This window comes from Vespula vulgaris, chromosome 3 (assembly GCF_905475345.1).
Source record: "Vespula vulgaris chromosome 3, iyVesVulg1.1, whole genome shotgun sequence".
Lineage (NCBI taxonomy): Eukaryota > Metazoa > Arthropoda > Insecta > Hymenoptera > Vespidae > Vespula > Vespula vulgaris.
Genome location: NC_066588.1, coordinates 9132009 through 9150135, shown reverse-complemented (window position 1 = coordinate 9150135; position 18127 = coordinate 9132009). Strand labels below are relative to the sequence as shown.

Sequence of the window (18127 nt, the reverse complement as noted above, 5' to 3'; positions counted from 1 at the left end):
AATCCATTTTATATTTACATTTTTCATTAGTATTCAAACTTTGAAGATACTGTTGATGAGCTTTGGTATCTATTACTAATTTGTGTATTCCAATCGGCACCAATAAATCTCTAGTATCTACATTAACTATTTTCATCTGTAACATGTTATCCATAAACGCTACCCAATTCTTTTTCCATTCTATATGTCCTTTTCTTCCCGAAATAGATGCACTGCGTATACTTCGGAAGAGACCGCTGTATTGACAACCACGCAACTTCAACTCTTTATAGATATCTTTTTCATTTAATTCTTCTTCTTCATTATTAACATTTCTCTTGATTACATCAGCTGGTATTTTCTCCTTCGATAAATTAGTTTCGATAAGACGAATTCTTCCAGTAACAATAACAGCATTTCCTTCGACAACTTCGAATTTACCACTACCTACTCATTTGAAGATCGTGATGGATTAAACATCGTGGAATGTAATTTATGTACGGAAAGAAACATTTACCTTTCTGAATCATGACAACCATTTCAACTTTGCCTTCTTTGGGTATTGCGGTTGCACGATTAAACTTTATATTTTCCATGACAACGGGCATTTCTGTATACAAATTTCCTATTGTCATTCCCAACGTTTCCCACACCAAGCATATATATCCTGTTCCAGGAAACAAATTTCTACCATCAATCACGTGACCATTTATGTATTCGAAATCTTCATCGGCAATCGCTATTGCCACTATCCGTTCTCCGGAAACAAGTTTCTCCTGCTTTTTAAAATGTGCTACGAACCAGTCATTGGAATGTTCCCACCTAATCATGATATAATAATGTATTTTCGCATTAATTTCAAGAAATTTTAAAATTATTAACCTTTCTCGTAATTTAAATGCACATATTCTTACCGAATAAAAGGGGATATCATTCGAGTGCCACGACTTACAGGATATTCTACAGGTGGGTATAGTTTAGCAAGATCAAGCTGTAAGCCGACATTGTACAGTTTCCCTAATCCTTCCAGGAAAACTTTTACGATATCTTTGTGATGTTTCTGAGTTAATGCAATAACCGTTTTTTGTAATGACTTCCTTGAAATTTCTTTTACTTGACCATGCGGCGTAATTTCAATGGTAATGGCATTGTTAGGAATTAAGTTCGACGTTTCCGCAAAAAGTACAGGTTTCAACAAATTATTAGTAAGATACTCGGCAGACGAAAATTGTGCACTTGAAGTCGACCATTCGTTCCGCGGCACCGATGTACTCAACCACTTATAACTTCGAGGTTTTGCTACTGGTATACCTTTTCTTAAATTTGCCAAAAGAATTCTATTAGCTGGAGCGATATAGCGGCTGTGATACGGTATTTTTTTCTCCGACAATACTTTTGCAAAAACTTCGTTTGCCTGTCAAACATACAAATATTACACGATTTATCGTGAACAAATCAACCTAAGCAATTCTTATTATTTGTTGGATCATCCCTGGCGTAAAACTGACCTGTAGCTTTTCAACAAATGCTTTCAATGAATCAACTGATCCGGTAATTGTTGAACTTTCGGATCCGTTGTGACACACGACGTCGATATCATTAGGACATAAATTCATTAAATCTTTATAACCAAGCCCTACTACGGCCACAGAACAATGAGGTATTTTTGCTTCTATTATGGATATTCCTTGTAAATACGCTGCCAATATCGTTTCCTCCAATGTCAAACTTCCGTCTGCGTATGCACAACCAAGTTCACCCACGGAATATCCAATTATGTAGTCCGGTAGTATTCCTACTGAAGTTAAAAGCTCCACCAAACCGACCTGTACAATAACTTCTAATTATCTTGTGTTATCAAATGTATGCAGACATCGTAAATGATTTAATGTGGAGCTACATTACCTGAATTGCAGCAATACCGACGAAGGAGTGCAAGATATTGTCTAATATGCAATTGTCTGCACTAGTTAAAATCTCATAAATATGGAGTTTACGTGGTTTTAACACAGCGTCACATTTTTGTATTACTTTAGCAAACGTTGGAAATTTCATCAAATCTTTATCTAATAATTTTCAAATACCACATAATACAATTAATCATTGGAATAATAATTCTTTCTATAGATTTGAAAGTTAAGAAAGAAATATTTAAATAATTGTTCTCATACATATTCCGGACCATTGCGAGTCCATTCCAGGGAAGACAAAACATATTGGTCTCTTCGTACCAGAAATATATTCAATCCCCCTTACTTTCGTGTCAAATTGTTTAATGTCGGTTATCATGTATCCTCGATATAAGTGACCTGGTATTGCTTTACGATGAATATCGTGAAGAAGATGAATAAATTCAATGTCTATCGGTCGTTTATCGATCTTTCGAAAAATATGTTGAAATATTACGTGCATGATTTTAAAAAATTATGTCTTTATTTCCTTTATTAAAATGTATGTTGATTTTTTTGTATACCTCATTTAGTATAGTTTCTACTGCTTCTGCGGTACGTCCTGATACAGCTACGAGTCTAGGTAAAGCATCATCTGGTAATTCTTTGTCGATCTTTATTTTTGGATTTGATTTGAGTAAAACGTGTGCATTCGCACCACCGAAGCCGAAGGAATTTATGCCTATGTATTCACCATCTAATGGAGTTAGCTTGGTAAGTATATTGATCTCTCCTCTTATTAGACCTTTCACGTTTTTGCGTGGTCTATTGAAGTTAATATTTGGTGGAATTATGCCAGACTCCATCGATATAATTGCCTAAAAATATGTATAAGTGTATGTGTTGTTTTGCATGTTTGCACGTAAGCGTATATATATTAAAATATAACTATAATAAGCATATAAACAATATATTATGTTGCTATAAACAATAAATTGAATATTTTGGAACTAAATATACAAATTTTAATTAATTTCGATGACAAAATATCGAAATATGTAAATAAATGCATAATTATGAGACTTTATGTTTCAAACAATATTTGCCTTAGCAGTAGAAGAAATTCCACTGGCTCCTTCGGTATGACCTATGTTCGATTTGACGGAACCAACTTTAAGAGGTTTAGATCTATTTTTTTTGAAAATGCGATCAATGGAATTCAATTCTTCAGGATCTCCTACTCTCGTTCCAGTACCATGTGCTTCAATGTAAGGAATACAAGCTGTTGATATACCGCATTCTGTGTAGAATTTTTTGAGAAGCGCACTTTGCATTTTTTTAGATGGAAACGTTATTCCTTCTTTTTTATAACCATCACAATTCGTTTTCGCATGAATAATCGTAGCATAGATTCTCTTAGCAGTTTTTGCTTTTTGTAAAAATGCTACAGAGACACATTCACTACGCGTGTAACCATTTGCATCTTCGTCAAAAACCTTACAGCGGCCATCTTGATTCAATACCCCTATCAGAGACAAATATATAAATTACAAATATCCTGTTAATTCGATGAAAGAAAAATGATCTTCAAATGAATTTACTATAATTACTACCTAATCGAGTAAATTGTAGAGACACGTATGGATGGAGACAAAGATTCGATCCACTGACAATTGCATAATCGCATTGTCCACTACGTATAGCCCTATAAGCGTTTTCCATTGCGTAAAGACTAGAACTACACGCTGTATCGATGTTATATGATGGTCCAGTTACACCCAACCAAAACGAAATATTTTGAGCCGTCATATCTCTACTACAGCTCGTGATACCGAGACCAGCTGCCTACATTTAAAGAGACGTTTCATTTTTCTAATCCATCCGTATAAGTATTCGATAATCTAAATCCTTGTCGTTTGATCTTTTCAAATACCTGAAGTTTGCCATGAAGCAAAGTTGCCTCGGAATCGGAGAAACATGCACTTACGAATACACCTGTCCTTGATCCCCGAATATCTTCCGGATTAATCCCAGCATCTATTATAGCTTCATAAGTATGTTCCAGCATCATTCTGCTCATAGGATCCATCGTATGAGCTTGCTTAAAATGTATTCCAAAAAATAACGCATCGAATTTCTCAATATTGTTAATTTTGCCGGTTTGCTTTGAAATTTCTGAATGATCTTATGAAATATAATGACAGGAAAATATTAATGTTATTTAGGTTACTCCGTTAAATGAAATTTATATAATCGGTACCTAATTTCCATCGACGTTCGTCATCGGTAATACAATCTCTGCTGGTAAAAAGATTATTTTTCAATTCCTCCACATTATTGGATTCTGGAAATCTACCCGCAAATCCGGAAATAACAACTTCTTCTCCTGGCTCTGGATTGACATATTTGAAAAATTTATACAATTTTTTTGTCTCTTCATATCCTGTCATGATGTTTTGATATATCTCGGTTTTCTTCGCGAAATATAATATAGAAGTCAGATCTGAATTTAGATCATCTATATGGTTTTACTATGATTAAAGTCGTCGATGTTTAATCCTCTTTTATAACATTCTAATATCCTTCGTCAAAGAATTCATTATCTGACAGTATTGCACTTTTTGTTTACTCTTTGTTTCAAATTTATTCAAATGAAAAATGAATACATTTGACTCTTGAACTTCCTGTTGTTCTATTCTAGTTATGTATTACGTCGGCAAAATTCAATAACAAGAAAGTCAGTTTTCGTCTTGGTGAAATAGATATTCTTTAATTGCAAATCTTAGATTAATATCTTCCTCATGTATATAACATTTTTTCTGGATGTTAAGTATCAGATATGACATTTTAGTGAATAACAGTTCAATTATGTTATATTTAGGAAAAGAGAGAAAAGGAACGCATTTAAACTTCTAATTCTGATTTTTCGTCGTATATTTATATATGAATATATACATAATGTTCATCGACAATGGAACAATATTATTCAGTAAAAAATATATCACATTTTGTTGGAATACGCCAAATATTTAATAATAGAATTATCAAATTTATATTTAGCCCGCGTGTGTGTGTACGTATGTAGCATTTTTTTCGAAAGCTTTCATATCATAGATAACGTTCTGAAGTAACAAAATTTGGAATGAATATGAAAAATATACTGACTTTTTTAATTGCTCAAAAAGTATCAGAATGAACAGTATTAAATTCTTCATGAAAGTATATACACTATAATCGAAGATAAAGAAGATGAAGATCCCTGTATCAAAAAGCAAAATTTTTAAGGTAAAAAATTTTTAAGTTTTTACATTGTTTCGTTCCAGCACGTATTTTTATTATTTTTATAAGTGTAAGAGATATGAGTAAACTTAAAAATATTATATAGTTTCTCAAAAATCTACGGTGATTGATTACTACAAATACCATCTTTCAAATTAATCGTGAGATTGAATATACCATCAAATATACCTTTGTCTGTTGCTGTTTTCACAATAAGCTCACGAAACAGGCAACTTGTTTCGCTGCATAAAGACCAACAAGTATTTAAACATTCAGGCTGTATGATTTCCATAATTTAATTCTCATGAGATGATATCCATTTTTTATACTATTTCGTATAGTAATTATAATAATTTAAGCATTTGATAGAATTAACTAATCGGTTAATTCCTAACCAAAACCTCTCAAGCCACAACGAACTATATAACTTTTGTTCAGAATACAAGTATAAGAAGGGTCAACTAAAATGAGTTCATTTAATAAATTATTATCTTCACAGATGTTTATGAGTAAATGTTACATCTACGACGGAATGCAGGTCATTACTTATATTGTTAAAACAGAAATATATTCCTCAAATAATAAAATACTTAAATACATAAAATAAAATAAAAGAAGTAAAATAGGTTAAAATAACTAATGGCAACTTACTTTTCCCACATGCTTCCGTCCAGCCAAGAATCAATGTATGATCTTTACTTGATCTTTGCCTGAGACTGTCCTAATTATCGATTCGATCGCATTCTCTTTAATAAATTTGTGGAATATTGAACTAATATCGTTTTTGACTTCGTCATTTGTGCTCATAATTTGATCTAACATTACACCATGAAAACTTATACCCTTCACAAAGGTTTTGGTGCTTAATTCATTATTTGCCGCAAAGTCGAACTTTCCAATTTCTAAAAACCTTCCTTTATGGGCCAAGCAACGCAGGGACGCTTGGAATTTATCTTCCGATAAAGAATTGAGAAGAATGTCTACACCTGCACCATTGGTTCCTTCCAAAATCATTTTCTCGAAGCTAATATCTCGAGAATTTCCAATATGATTATCATCGATACTAGGGTATGTTTCTTTAATGAATATACATTTTTCTGGTGTACCGACCGTAGTAAATACTTCACAGCCTTCACGGAGGGTTAAGTTAATGGCACCTTGACCAATTTCACGAGAAGTAGCATGGATAAGAATCCTGTCACACTTCTGCATTCCTCCGTTAATGTAAGGTGTAGCTATGCATTTGCAATATATACACGGTACTATCGCTGCATGTTCTAAACTCCAACTATCAAGTTTATTCTTCTTACTTAACAGTATCAAAAATTCATCGAAAGTGTGTTTTTCTAAAAGTATACGTAATTGAAATTCTTGTAAAATTGATAAGTATAATAATGTATTCCTTTGTTCACGTGATAAAATGAAACCTCTGTCTTTTGTAGATTTTAGAAGTTTTTCCAAATTGTCCTTTTTTTTTATTTGTCAACAAATCTCATGAAATAGTGAATTATATGTTTTCATCCGTTTCTATCCTAATTAATTATGAAATCGTGGTAACTTCAGGAATATTATGGAGTTATCCTCGCGATGTGAATACATTAACATTGGCTTGCACCAAAAGCAAATTGCTCAAGATATCCAAAAGCAATGGAAAAGTGAGTTTCCCCGCTAAGAAATTATACTTATTTTGGACGAGTTCAATTGTTTTCATCTTGATGATTGGTAAATTCTCAAGAATAATATGCACGGTTAATATTTCTCGAAATGATATTTTCTTTCTGCCACGATAAACAATGAATTTATACTCTTCGATAATGAGATCACCGATAGGTCTCTTTCGTACAAACGCAGTAGAACTAACTTTATGTGTTTCCATAGCCCCCGCTGCAATCACGTCAACGTTTTCGTAAAATTGTACGGGTACATTTGAAATAAAAAATGGTCATTGTGCGTATTGGATAGGAAGGAACTCTGTATATTATTTTACATTTATTTGTCAGGAAATGTTATATTTACATTATTCATTAATGGTTAAACTATGAACATACTGTTGATGAACTTTGATATTTATTACTAATTTTTAAATTCCAGACAGCACCAATAAATTTCTAGTATCTACATTAATGATTTACATCTGTAACATATCCATAAACACTACCAAATTTTTCCATTTGATGTGTCCTTTCCTGCCCGAAATAGACGCATTGCGTATACTTTGAAGGAAACTGCTATATTGACAACTAATTAACGTAACTTCAATTCTTTATAAATATCTCTTTTCTTTAATTCTTCTTCTTCATTGTTAAAATTTTTCTTGATTAAATCAACGGGTACTTTCTCCTTCGATAAATTAGTTTCGATAAGACGAATCATTCCAATAACAACAACAGCACTTTCTTCTACCACCTCGAATTTATTATTGTCTATTTATTTGATTATTGTGATTTATTAAATTTTTAAAAACTCATTAATGTATGACGAGGAGCATTTACCTTTCTGAATCCAATTCTACCATTTCCACTTGGCCCTTTTTGGGAAAAAAAATTGCTCGATTCAATTTTATATTTATAATAACGGATATTTCTGTATGAAACTTTCTTATTGTCCTTCCCAACGTTTCCCACGCTAAGCATAAATATCCTGATCCATGGAACAAAATTCCACCATCAATCACGTCTCCCTTTATGAACTTGAATTTTTCATTAATGTACTCTATTGCTACTATCCATTCTCCAGAAACAATTTTCTCCTGCTTTTTAAAATATGTTATGAACCTCTCTTTGGAATGTTTCCACCTAAACATGATATAATCATAAATTGTTTCATTAATTTCAAGAAATTTTAAAATTATTAACCTTTCCGTGATTGAAACGCACGTAATTCTTACCGAATATGAGGAGATATCATTGGAGTTCCTCAACTTTTCAACAAATGCTTTCAATGATTCAGCTGATACGATAATTGTAAATTATCGGATCTGTAGTGACACACGACGTCGATATCATTAGGACATAAATTTATTAAATCTTTATAATCAAGCACAACTACGGTCAAAGAATAATGAGTTATTTCTATTTCTATCACGGATAGTCCTTGCGAATACGCTGCCAATATTCTTTTCTCTGCTGTGAAACTTCTCTCTATGTATGCACAATTAAGTTGTAACGGAATATCCAATTATATAGTCCGGTAGTATTCCTACTGAAGTTAAAAGCTCCATCAAACCGACCTGTACAATAACTTTTATTGTAATTATCCGGTGTTATCAAATGTATGCAGACATCATAAATGATTTAATATGGGTCTATATTACCTAAGTTGCAGCAATACCAACGAAGGAGTGTAAGATATTGTCTGCACTAGTTAAAATCTCATAAATATGGAGTTTACGTGGTTTTAACATAGCGTCGCATTTCTCTATTACTTTAGCAAACGTTGGAAATTTCATCAAATCTTTACCTAATAATTTTCAAATACCACATTATACAATTAATCGTTGTAATATTAATTATTTCTATAGATTTGAAAATTAAGAAAGAAATATCCGAATAATTGTTTTCATACATATTTCGGACCATTGCGAGTCCATTCCAGGGAAGACGAAACATATTGACTTCTTCGTACATGAGAAACATAATCTCCTTTATTTTCGTGTCAGATTTTAATGATGAATATCGTGAAGGAGGCGAATAAATTCAATGTCTATCGGTTATTTATCAATCTATGGAAAAATAAGTTGAAATATTACGTGTATGATTTAACAAATTGTATCTTCATTTTCCCTATTAAAAAGTATGTTGATTTTTTTTGCATACCTCATTTAATATATTTTCTACTGCTTCTGCGATACGTCCTGATACAGCTACGAGTCTAGACAAATCATTACATAGTAATTCTTTGTTGATCTTTATTTTCGGATTTGACTTGAGTAAAACATGAGCATTACCACCACCGAAGTCGAAAGAATTAATAGCTATGTATTCACCATCTAAGCAAGTTAGTTGTGTAACAACATCAATCCGTCCTCCTATAAGACCTTTCACATCTTTTCGTAGTCCATTGAAGTTAATATTTAGCGGTATTATGCCAGACTTCATTGATATTATCGCCTAAAAAAAATATATCAGTATAATATAAATATCAGTATGAGTGTGTGCAGGTTTTGTGTGCACGCGCGTGCGTGCATTTATATTAAAATTTAACTAAGCATATACATAATATATAATGTTATTACAAACAATAAACTGACTATATCGGAAGTAAATTCTAAATAACTTAATAAAATATCGAAATACATGAATATATGTATAATTGCGAGGCTTTATATTCCGAACGATGTACACCTTAACAATGGAAGAAATTCCATTAGCTGGTTCGGTATGTCCGATGTGCGATTTTACGAATTCAACTTTAAGTGGATTAGTTCTATTTTTAGTGAAAATATGATCTATGTAATTCAGTTCCTCAGGATCACCGACTCTCGTTCCGGCACCATGAGTTTCGACGTAAGAACTACAAGTCGTTGGTATCTACTACCGCATCCTTGTAGAATATTTCGAAAAGAGTACTTTGTATTTTTTTACGTGGATAAGTCATTCCTTCCTTTTTATAACCATCACAATTCGTTTCTGCATGAATAATCGCAACATTGATTCTCTTAGCACTTTTTGCTTTTTGCAAAAATGCTACAGAGACACATTCACTACGCGTATAACCATTTGCACCTTCGTCGAATACTTTGCAGCAACTATTCTAATTCAACACACGTGTTAAAGATATCCAAGTTTAAAAATTAATATTATCATGATAATTCGATGAAAGTAGAAATATCTTCTAAACAATTTGGTATAATCTGTATCTAAACGAGCAAATTGTAGAGTCACGTATAAATGAAGGCACAAATTCGATCCACTGACAATTTCATAATCGCATTGTCCACTACGTATAGCCCTATAAGCGTATTTCATTGCGGAATGGCTAGAACTACACGTTGTATCGACATTATATGATGGTCCGGTTACACCCAACTAAAACGAAATGTTTTAAGCCGTCATATCTCTGCTACAACTCTGATATCGAAACCAGCTGGCTACATTTAAAGAGACATATCCTTTGTCTTATCCATCCGTATAAGTTTCCATAATCTATATTCTTATCATTTGATCTTTTCAAATACCTGATATTTTCCATAAAGCAATGTTGTCTCGGAATCGGAGAGAGATACACTTATGAATACACCTGTTCTTGATTCCCGAATATCTTCTGGGTTAATCCCAGCATCTATTATAGCTTTGTAAGTATGTTTGAGCATCATTTTACACATAGGATCCACCGTATGAGCTTACAAAAAATAACGCATCGAATTTCTTAATATCGTTAATTTTGCTGCTTCGCTTCGGAATTTCTGAACGATCTTATGAAATATAACGATAATATAACGAAAAGAATATAAACGTTAATTATTCCGTTAAATGAAATTAGTATAATCGGTACCTTGTTTTCAACGACGTACGTCCGTCGTGATACAATCTTTACAGTTGAAAAGATTATCTTTCAATTGGTCCACATTACTAGAAATCCACTACTGGAATCACTACTTAATCTACCCGCAAATCCAAAAATGACAACTTCTTCGTCTCTTTGTGGATTGGCATATTTGAGGAATTTCTACGACTTCTTAGTCTTTTCAAATACTTCATATCCATCATATTGTTTTAATGTTTTTCGGTTTTCCACGCGAAATATAATATAGAAATTAGAACTGAATGTAGAATTACTCATACGTTTTAATATGTTCGAAATCGACAATGATGAATCTACTTTTATAACAATGTAATATCCTTTGTCAAAGAATGAATTATCTAACGCAACATTGCATTCTTTCTGCACTCTTTATTTTAAATTTATTCAAATGAAAATGAATGCATTTGGCATTTGAACTTTCTGGTATTCTATTCTAATTAGATATTACGTCGGTATTATTCAATAGCAAAAAAGTCCATCGTGATAAGTTCAATATTTTTTAATTAAAAATATTAAGTTCATATCTTACTCAGCGAATGTAACATTTTTTCTGAAAGTTTGTGTATTGGATATGACATTCTGGTGAGTTACAGTAAAATCAAGATGTAAGTAGAAAAACAAGGAGTGGAAAGGTATCTTTATTTTCATTTCTGGTTCATGTCATACGATCTTATATCGGTATATTACTATTACGAATTCTTATGAAAATGGCGCAGCTGATCGACAATGGAAGAAAATAATCTAATGAAAAATATCTCACGTTTAGTCGGAATATGTGAAATATTTTATAATAGAAAGTAAATAGGAAATATGAGTAAGATTAGAAATATTATATAATGTGCTAATAAAGACTAAGAGTAAATGAAAAGAATAAATTCTGAACATAGATAAAATAAAAGCGAAACCTGGGGAGTATTAGCTTATTTCATTAAATAAAATAAATCGTATAAATATGTATTATCGGAGCCTAGTCTTTAACACCAATCTTGATCGGTGATAAGGTATTTGCGATTAAAACGCCGTATGATTTGTATAATTTGATTCTCATATGTTAATAATCATATTTTATGACATTTCGCGAAGTAAGGACAATATTTTGAACATTTCTTAGAATCAGCCAATCGATTAATTACAAGCCAAACCTTCTAAACCATCAAGAACTACATAACTTTTGTTCGGAATACATGTATAAAAAAAGTTAAGACAAAATGAGTGTATTCAGTGATTCATTTTCTTCACGGATCCTTATGTGTATCTAAGACATTTAAGATAGATTGCAGATCATAATTTATATTGTTAAAACAGTACCATATTCCACGAATAATAAAATATTTAAACACATATAATATATTGAAATAAGTAAAATACGAAGAAACAACGAACGTCAACTTACTTTTCCCATATGCTTTCCGGCTGACGTGAAGTGCTGTTTCTACTTGATCTTTGCTGGAAAATGTCCTATTTATCGATTCGATTGCATTCTTCTTAATGAGTTTGTTGAATATTGAATTAATTTCGTTTTTGACTTCGTCATTTATTACTATAAATACTGATATATAATTTGATCCAACATTAAACCATGAAAGCAGATACCCTTCATGAAGAGTTTGGAGCTCAACTGATTACTTACCGCTAAGTCAAACTTTCCATTTTCTAAAAATCTTCCTTTATGGGCCAATAACGAAGAGTCGCTTAAAGTTTTCTTTACGCTTAAAAATATACGAGAATGTCTATACCTGTACCATCGGTTCGTTGCAAAATCATTTTTTCCAAGCTAGTTTCTCGAGAATGTTCAGTGTGATGTTCATTGATACTAGAGAATGTATCTTTAATGAATTCACGTTTTTCCCGTGTGCCAACTGTAGTAAATACAACACACGCTAAGTTAATTGTAGCTCGGCCAATTCCACCTGTACAAACATAGATAATGTTTCTGTCACACTTCGCATTCTTACATTAATGTAAAATGCAGTTATGCATGTGCAATATACATACGGTCCTGTCGCTGCATTACCTAAACTTCAATTATCAGGTATAGTTCAAGAGAAAAATTAACAAAACTTTGGTTAAAAAATAATTTAACTCTGAAAATTATACTCTGAATTTAACTTTGAAAAAAATAATTTCATTCATACTAGTTGATTAATAATAGAATGATAAGTAAACTTGTACACGCGAGGTAGAGGTAGCTGATGCTTTTATAATCCCCAAACGTTCTCTCATCGTAAATCATTCGTAATAAAATTCGTTTCGAATTGTTCGGAATAATGGGATACATTTAAAAAAAATTTCAGGAAGAAATTGTTAAGATCTTGAATTAAAACGAAAGATATTCCAGGTTCCTTCTGTAAGCAATTAATAAATCCTAAGAGACTCGACTGAATATTTCCTTCTTAAACGTGTATGAATTTCGTGTTGCTGATATTCTGTTTCTCATTTTTCCCAAGTATAGTTTGCACTTGTAACCATTATTGTTCTTAATATTAATATTAAAAGCATAAAATTTAATCTTTGAATAATCATGGTACTTTCCGGAATTTTATTTGTCTTTTTTAACAGTATACAAAATTTCTTGGAAGTACGTTTTCCTAAAACTACACGTAATTTATATTCCTACAAAATCAATGTATCTAATTATGTATTCCTTTTTTTCAGGAAATAAAAAGAAACCACCATCTCGTAGATATTAAAACTTGTTTCATGCTGTTTCATGCAGTTCTTTTTTCCATTCGTCAATAAACCATATCCGATAACGAATAACGCGGTTTCACGCGATTCTGTTATATTTGATACTAAAATAGTAACATCTTTAAAAATATCTTTGCCGCCTAATTTCTTCGGAGATGTGAAAACATTAACGTTTGTTTCTGGCAAAGGCAAGGTGTCTGAAATATCCCAAAGCATTGGAGAATCGAATTTTTCAGTTGATTTATTTTCTTCATCCTTATAGAATTCGATGGTCTTCCACTTGATCGTTGATATATTCTCAAAGATATATGCATAAATAACTTTAATATTTTTCGTGCTGATATCCTTTCTGCCACTGTAAGTAGCGAATTTATATTATTCGATAATTGGATGACAAAAAGTCGCTTTCGAGCAATCACATTAGCTACAACTTTGTGCATTTCCAAACCACAGGCTACCACCGCATCAATGATTTTGAAAAAACGTACAGATACGTCTAAAATAAATAATAGGCATTATGAGTAATCAATATGAAGGATCACTCATCGATTTCTCATAATAATATATTCATATATTAGTTCACATTCCATTGATAATAAATGTTGTATTTACATTTTTCATTAAAGGTCTGACAATGATGAAATTGTTGATGATCTTCTATATCTATTACCATTTTTCGATTTATTTGTAGAATTCTTGAACAAAGTACTTTGCATTTCGCTTAATAAAAACGTCGTTCCTTCACTTTTATAACCATCAGAATTTCTTTTCGCACGAATAATCGCAGACAGTTTTTGCTTTTTGTAAAAATGCTGAATCGCATCCACTAAGCGTATAAACCTTTGCAACTTAATCGAAAACCTTGCAGCAACCATCCCGATTCAACATCTCTGTCAAAGATATCTAATTTTTAAAATTAATGATATCACCTTAATTCGATAAAGAAAGAAAAATCTTCCGAAGGACATGGTATAAGCAGCATCTAAATGAGTAAATGGTAGAAACATATACGGATGGAGGCATAGATTTGATTCACCGACGATCGCATTGTCCACTACGTATAAACCTATAAGCCTGTTCCATCGCGCCTCTTCCACTAGATTTACACATTGCATCGACGTTACATGATGTGTCCAATTACACCCAGCGAATATTTTAAAATATTTTAAGGTGTTATATCCTTGCTGAATCTTGTAGTACCGAAGCCATTTGTTTACATTGAAAGATACGTATCATTTGTCTTATCTATCCGTATAAGCGATCAATAATCTATATACTGATCACGTACATAAAGTTTCCTTTAAAACAAAAATATCTCGAAATCGGGTAAACACATAGCTGTAAATACACCTCTCTTTGTTCTACGAATATCTTCTAGAATAATACCAAAATCTACTGTAGCTTCCTAAGTTTGTTCCAGCATAATTCGGCTCATAGGATCCATCCTTTCTAATATCTAGTTCCGATATCTAGTTTCCAACGGTAGTTTTCATCGGTGATACAATCTTTACGGTTATATATATATATATATATATATATATATATATATAAATATGTATATATATTATTTTTCAATTGCTCCACATTATTGGCTTCTGGAAATCCACAAGCGTATTCAGAAATAACAACTTTTTTAATTTGTTCTAGATCGGCAAATATAAAAAATTTGGACAGTTCTTCTATTCATTCGTAATATTTTGATCTTTCTTATTTTCGTCCAGGAAAGAAGTATTCTCATTTGACACAAATTATTTTTGCAATATCTGATTATTATCTATGAATCTCCTTTTATATATTTGTTATATATACCTTCAAAAATTTGTTATCTGATATCACATATTTTCTACCTATTTAACGCTATCTATTCAAATGAAAATTATATATCATTCAAATTAATATTAGAATAATCTGCTTTTCTATTCATATTACGTAATGCGTCAGCGCTATTCAATAATAAAGAAAGTAAATTTTATTGTAATATGATATGTTTCTGTTTTTCTTAAATTTATATCTTACAGTGAATATGCACTATTCTTTCCGTATACTTTCGTATCATTTCGCATTATTTGACGAATAATGGTCGTATTATCATGAAGATAAAAACATGTAGAAAGAAGAGATTCATATTACCATTTTCTATTATGGTTACAAAACGTTTACTTGTAATTCATTAATATGATTACTTCTGTTGGGAATCATATATGGTTAATAAGAAATAGCATTATTCAATGTCAAAAGGTTAAATTTCATCTGAATACGATGGGCATGTGATAATCGATAATATTAAATTTTCATCTTAAACGATCAATGTATATTAATAATTATAAGTCTATAAAGCTGCGAAAAAATGAACGATACATCTGATGATTTCAATAAATATAATATTTTCTAAATTTTTCAAATTTTGTAAAACTTCTCAAAGAATTCAAATATCTTTACACCATTGGAAAGAATGTTCCTAATTTTTTAAAATAATTTTTTAAAAGCTGAACAAAAGAAATTGATTTTAAATTATAACCCCGTAACTTTACAACCAATAGAAGTGATGACTTAATATTTGCCAAAACAAATTTTCGTCGAGAGATCTATTGAATAGTGTGTACTCAGATGAATCTAGTATAAATATATTTTTACCATGCATATTGGAGTACCTTGAACCAAAATTGAATCTAAAGATATTTTAAAGCAAAATAAACGAAAGAAAATTAAAAAATTAAAAATCTAAAATATAAAAAAGATAAAAATCTAAGGAAGAAAAATCATAAAATAGAAAATATTAAGTCCCTTTTTAGGGAAATGTAATTTCTTTTCAAAACATTAATTGTCACGGCCATTCACGTTCATAATATTTAATGCAATATCTATTCAAATAGAAACATTTTAAACTGAGCTTTGAACTACCTGTTTCTATATTAATGTTAAGAAATAAGTCGATGCTATTCTGGAACAGAATCAAAATTTTGTAGAAATATGATAATTAAATATTTTAAATCTTACAATCATACGGGTTGATATAGAGAAGTTTGAAATCAGCTCGGCTTGGATATATTTAATTGTATTGGATATATTTAATAGAAATAAATTTAGTATTTAATAGGACGGATGTTCTAATATCTACTGCAGGACGAAGTCCAAGAAACGTGTTAATTTATTAAGAAATCCTGATCGATCGATGATAGTGATCGTTTGAAATCGGTACAGATTGAAAGATTTGTATGTTAAAGTTAATAAAAGTTGTTTGATTATTAAGAGAAATATTTATTTCTCCTTATCAATCGTTTTTAGTTGTTGAATTATTCTTGATCTAAATTAATTGAAACTATGCTTCTTGAACAGTTCCCTTTAAGTTCGTAAGTTTAGATAATTCGATGCGTAAGAGCAGATAATTAGTGAAGCGGGATGTATAATAAAGTGATAGTATTGCTCTATACGCATCATGGTAAAAAAAAAAAAAAAATGCACATTTATATAACTATATATAAGAGCATTATTGCTATATCGCGAGTTGGGATAGGAAAATGCCGAAAATATTATGGCATCAAATATATCATTTGTCCACTATAAGTATGAGCTTTCAATAAAAGCTATTAAGTATAATAATATCTATGCTAAAATTGACTGAAAAATACTATTTGGTACTATGTACTATAGCTATATAGCGCTCTACAAAATTAATTAATCAATTAATTAATAAATGATTTATTAATATTATTAATTTATTAATTTATTTATATGTTGTGAAAAATTGAAAACAATTCTTGTATTATATTATTAAAACATATATATGAAAATATCAAAATTATGCTTTTGTATGACTGCAAAGGATTTAAAACCCGGAAAATTTCATCAGAAAAGTAAGTGTTGTTAGTAAAATACTATGAAGAGTTGTGTAAACAACAAAATGTGAGATGCAAACATAAGAGAGATCGTTTGTTTGGTTATTCGAAAATTAACCAGAACTAATGATTCCTTTTAAGACTCTAATAAATGATATGGAGCATTGAGTATCTTATTATAAAAGTAATGAATATGTCAGACTCGTGTGAGCGATTTACGTGTAAAGTATGCTAGAATAACATCATTCGTGTAACAAATTTATTGGAATTTCTTTCCATTAATAATTGATTTCTTTTTCTAGTTCTCCATTTCGGATAGATACTAAACAATCGGCAGGTTTTTCGATAAATAGGCTTCACTTATAGAAACGGAAAGAAAAAGCGATGCAAAGACAAGGGCTAAATTGTAGTTATATGCTATCCTAAGCATATAGTTATATGCTACATATAATAGCACAAAAAAATAGTATGATTCTTCGGAACAGTACCATTCAGAATACTACCATTGAGTCTACAATATATTAACAGCAGATCAAATGATCTTACAAGGTATTGCACCATACAATCTTCGAATAAATCGATCAATTAATTAACGAGATCTACTAAAAGATACGGTAAAAAGCATTCTTATGAAAGTCGATGCAAAAAAAATTGGGATCACGAATAAAATGAAGATAAAACGAAAATGAAGTTCCATGTAAAGAAAATCCAATGTTTGGACGATCTGCCAATCTCTAATAGATTAAATTGATATACCATATACTCGTATACAAGCGAAATATATAATATTTTTAAAGTGCGTAGAAAATAGGTAGATACATTATAACGAATAGAAAGCGCCGTGTAATTTTTCCGCGAATCTAATATATATAACAACAGATACTATCTAATTATCTGCTACAAAATCCAAATATTAATCAGATGCGAAAAACA

At 31.0% G+C, this 18127-nt stretch overlaps 3 protein-coding genes across 3 annotated transcripts in view; all 3 read right to left on the bottom strand.

The window, feature by feature from the left end:
• The window catches only part of LOC127062549 (fatty acid synthase-like), a 41451-nt gene extending 37039 nt beyond the window's left edge, over positions 1 to 4412 (bottom strand). Inside the window, exons 1-11 of the mRNA XM_050990996.1 lie at positions 4129 to 4412; positions 3802 to 4052; positions 3482 to 3713; positions 2975 to 3393; positions 2453 to 2746; positions 2151 to 2358; positions 1885 to 2045; positions 1488 to 1805; positions 894 to 1393; positions 497 to 801; positions 19 to 426 (exon numbers count right to left, since the gene is read on the bottom strand). Coding sequence (XP_050846953.1) covers positions 19 to 426; positions 497 to 801; positions 894 to 1393; positions 1488 to 1805; positions 1885 to 2045; positions 2151 to 2358; positions 2453 to 2746; positions 2975 to 3393; positions 3482 to 3713; positions 3802 to 4052; positions 4129 to 4318 — 3286 coding nt within the window. The 5' untranslated portion in view covers positions 4319 to 4412. The remainder of the gene's footprint in view (positions 1 to 18; positions 427 to 496; positions 802 to 893; positions 1394 to 1487; positions 1806 to 1884; positions 2046 to 2150; positions 2359 to 2452; positions 2747 to 2974; positions 3394 to 3481; positions 3714 to 3801; positions 4053 to 4128) is intronic.
• A 2702-nt stretch (positions 4413 to 7114) lies between these two features.
• On the bottom strand, positions 7115 to 8699 carry LOC127062554 (fatty acid synthase-like). Its single transcript, XM_050991007.1, has 4 exons — positions 8461 to 8699; positions 8035 to 8376; positions 7640 to 7942; positions 7115 to 7570 (listed from the first exon to the last, which is right to left on the bottom strand). The coding sequence occupies exons 2-4, from the start codon at positions 8052 to 8054 to the stop codon at positions 7564 to 7566; spliced, it is 330 nt and encodes a 109-aa protein (XP_050846964.1). The 5' UTR covers positions 8055 to 8376; positions 8461 to 8699; the 3' UTR covers positions 7115 to 7563.
• LOC127062188 (fatty acid synthase-like) lies at positions 8461 to 10948 on the bottom strand. The gene is made up of 4 exons (XM_050989939.1): positions 10324 to 10948; positions 8963 to 9256; positions 8712 to 8763; positions 8461 to 8606 (listed from the first exon to the last, which is right to left on the bottom strand). The coding sequence occupies exons 1-4, from the start codon at positions 10468 to 10470 to the stop codon at positions 8461 to 8463; spliced, it is 639 nt and encodes a 212-aa protein (XP_050845896.1). The 5' UTR covers positions 10471 to 10948.
• Between the last annotated feature and the right edge of the window lie 7179 nt (positions 10949 to 18127).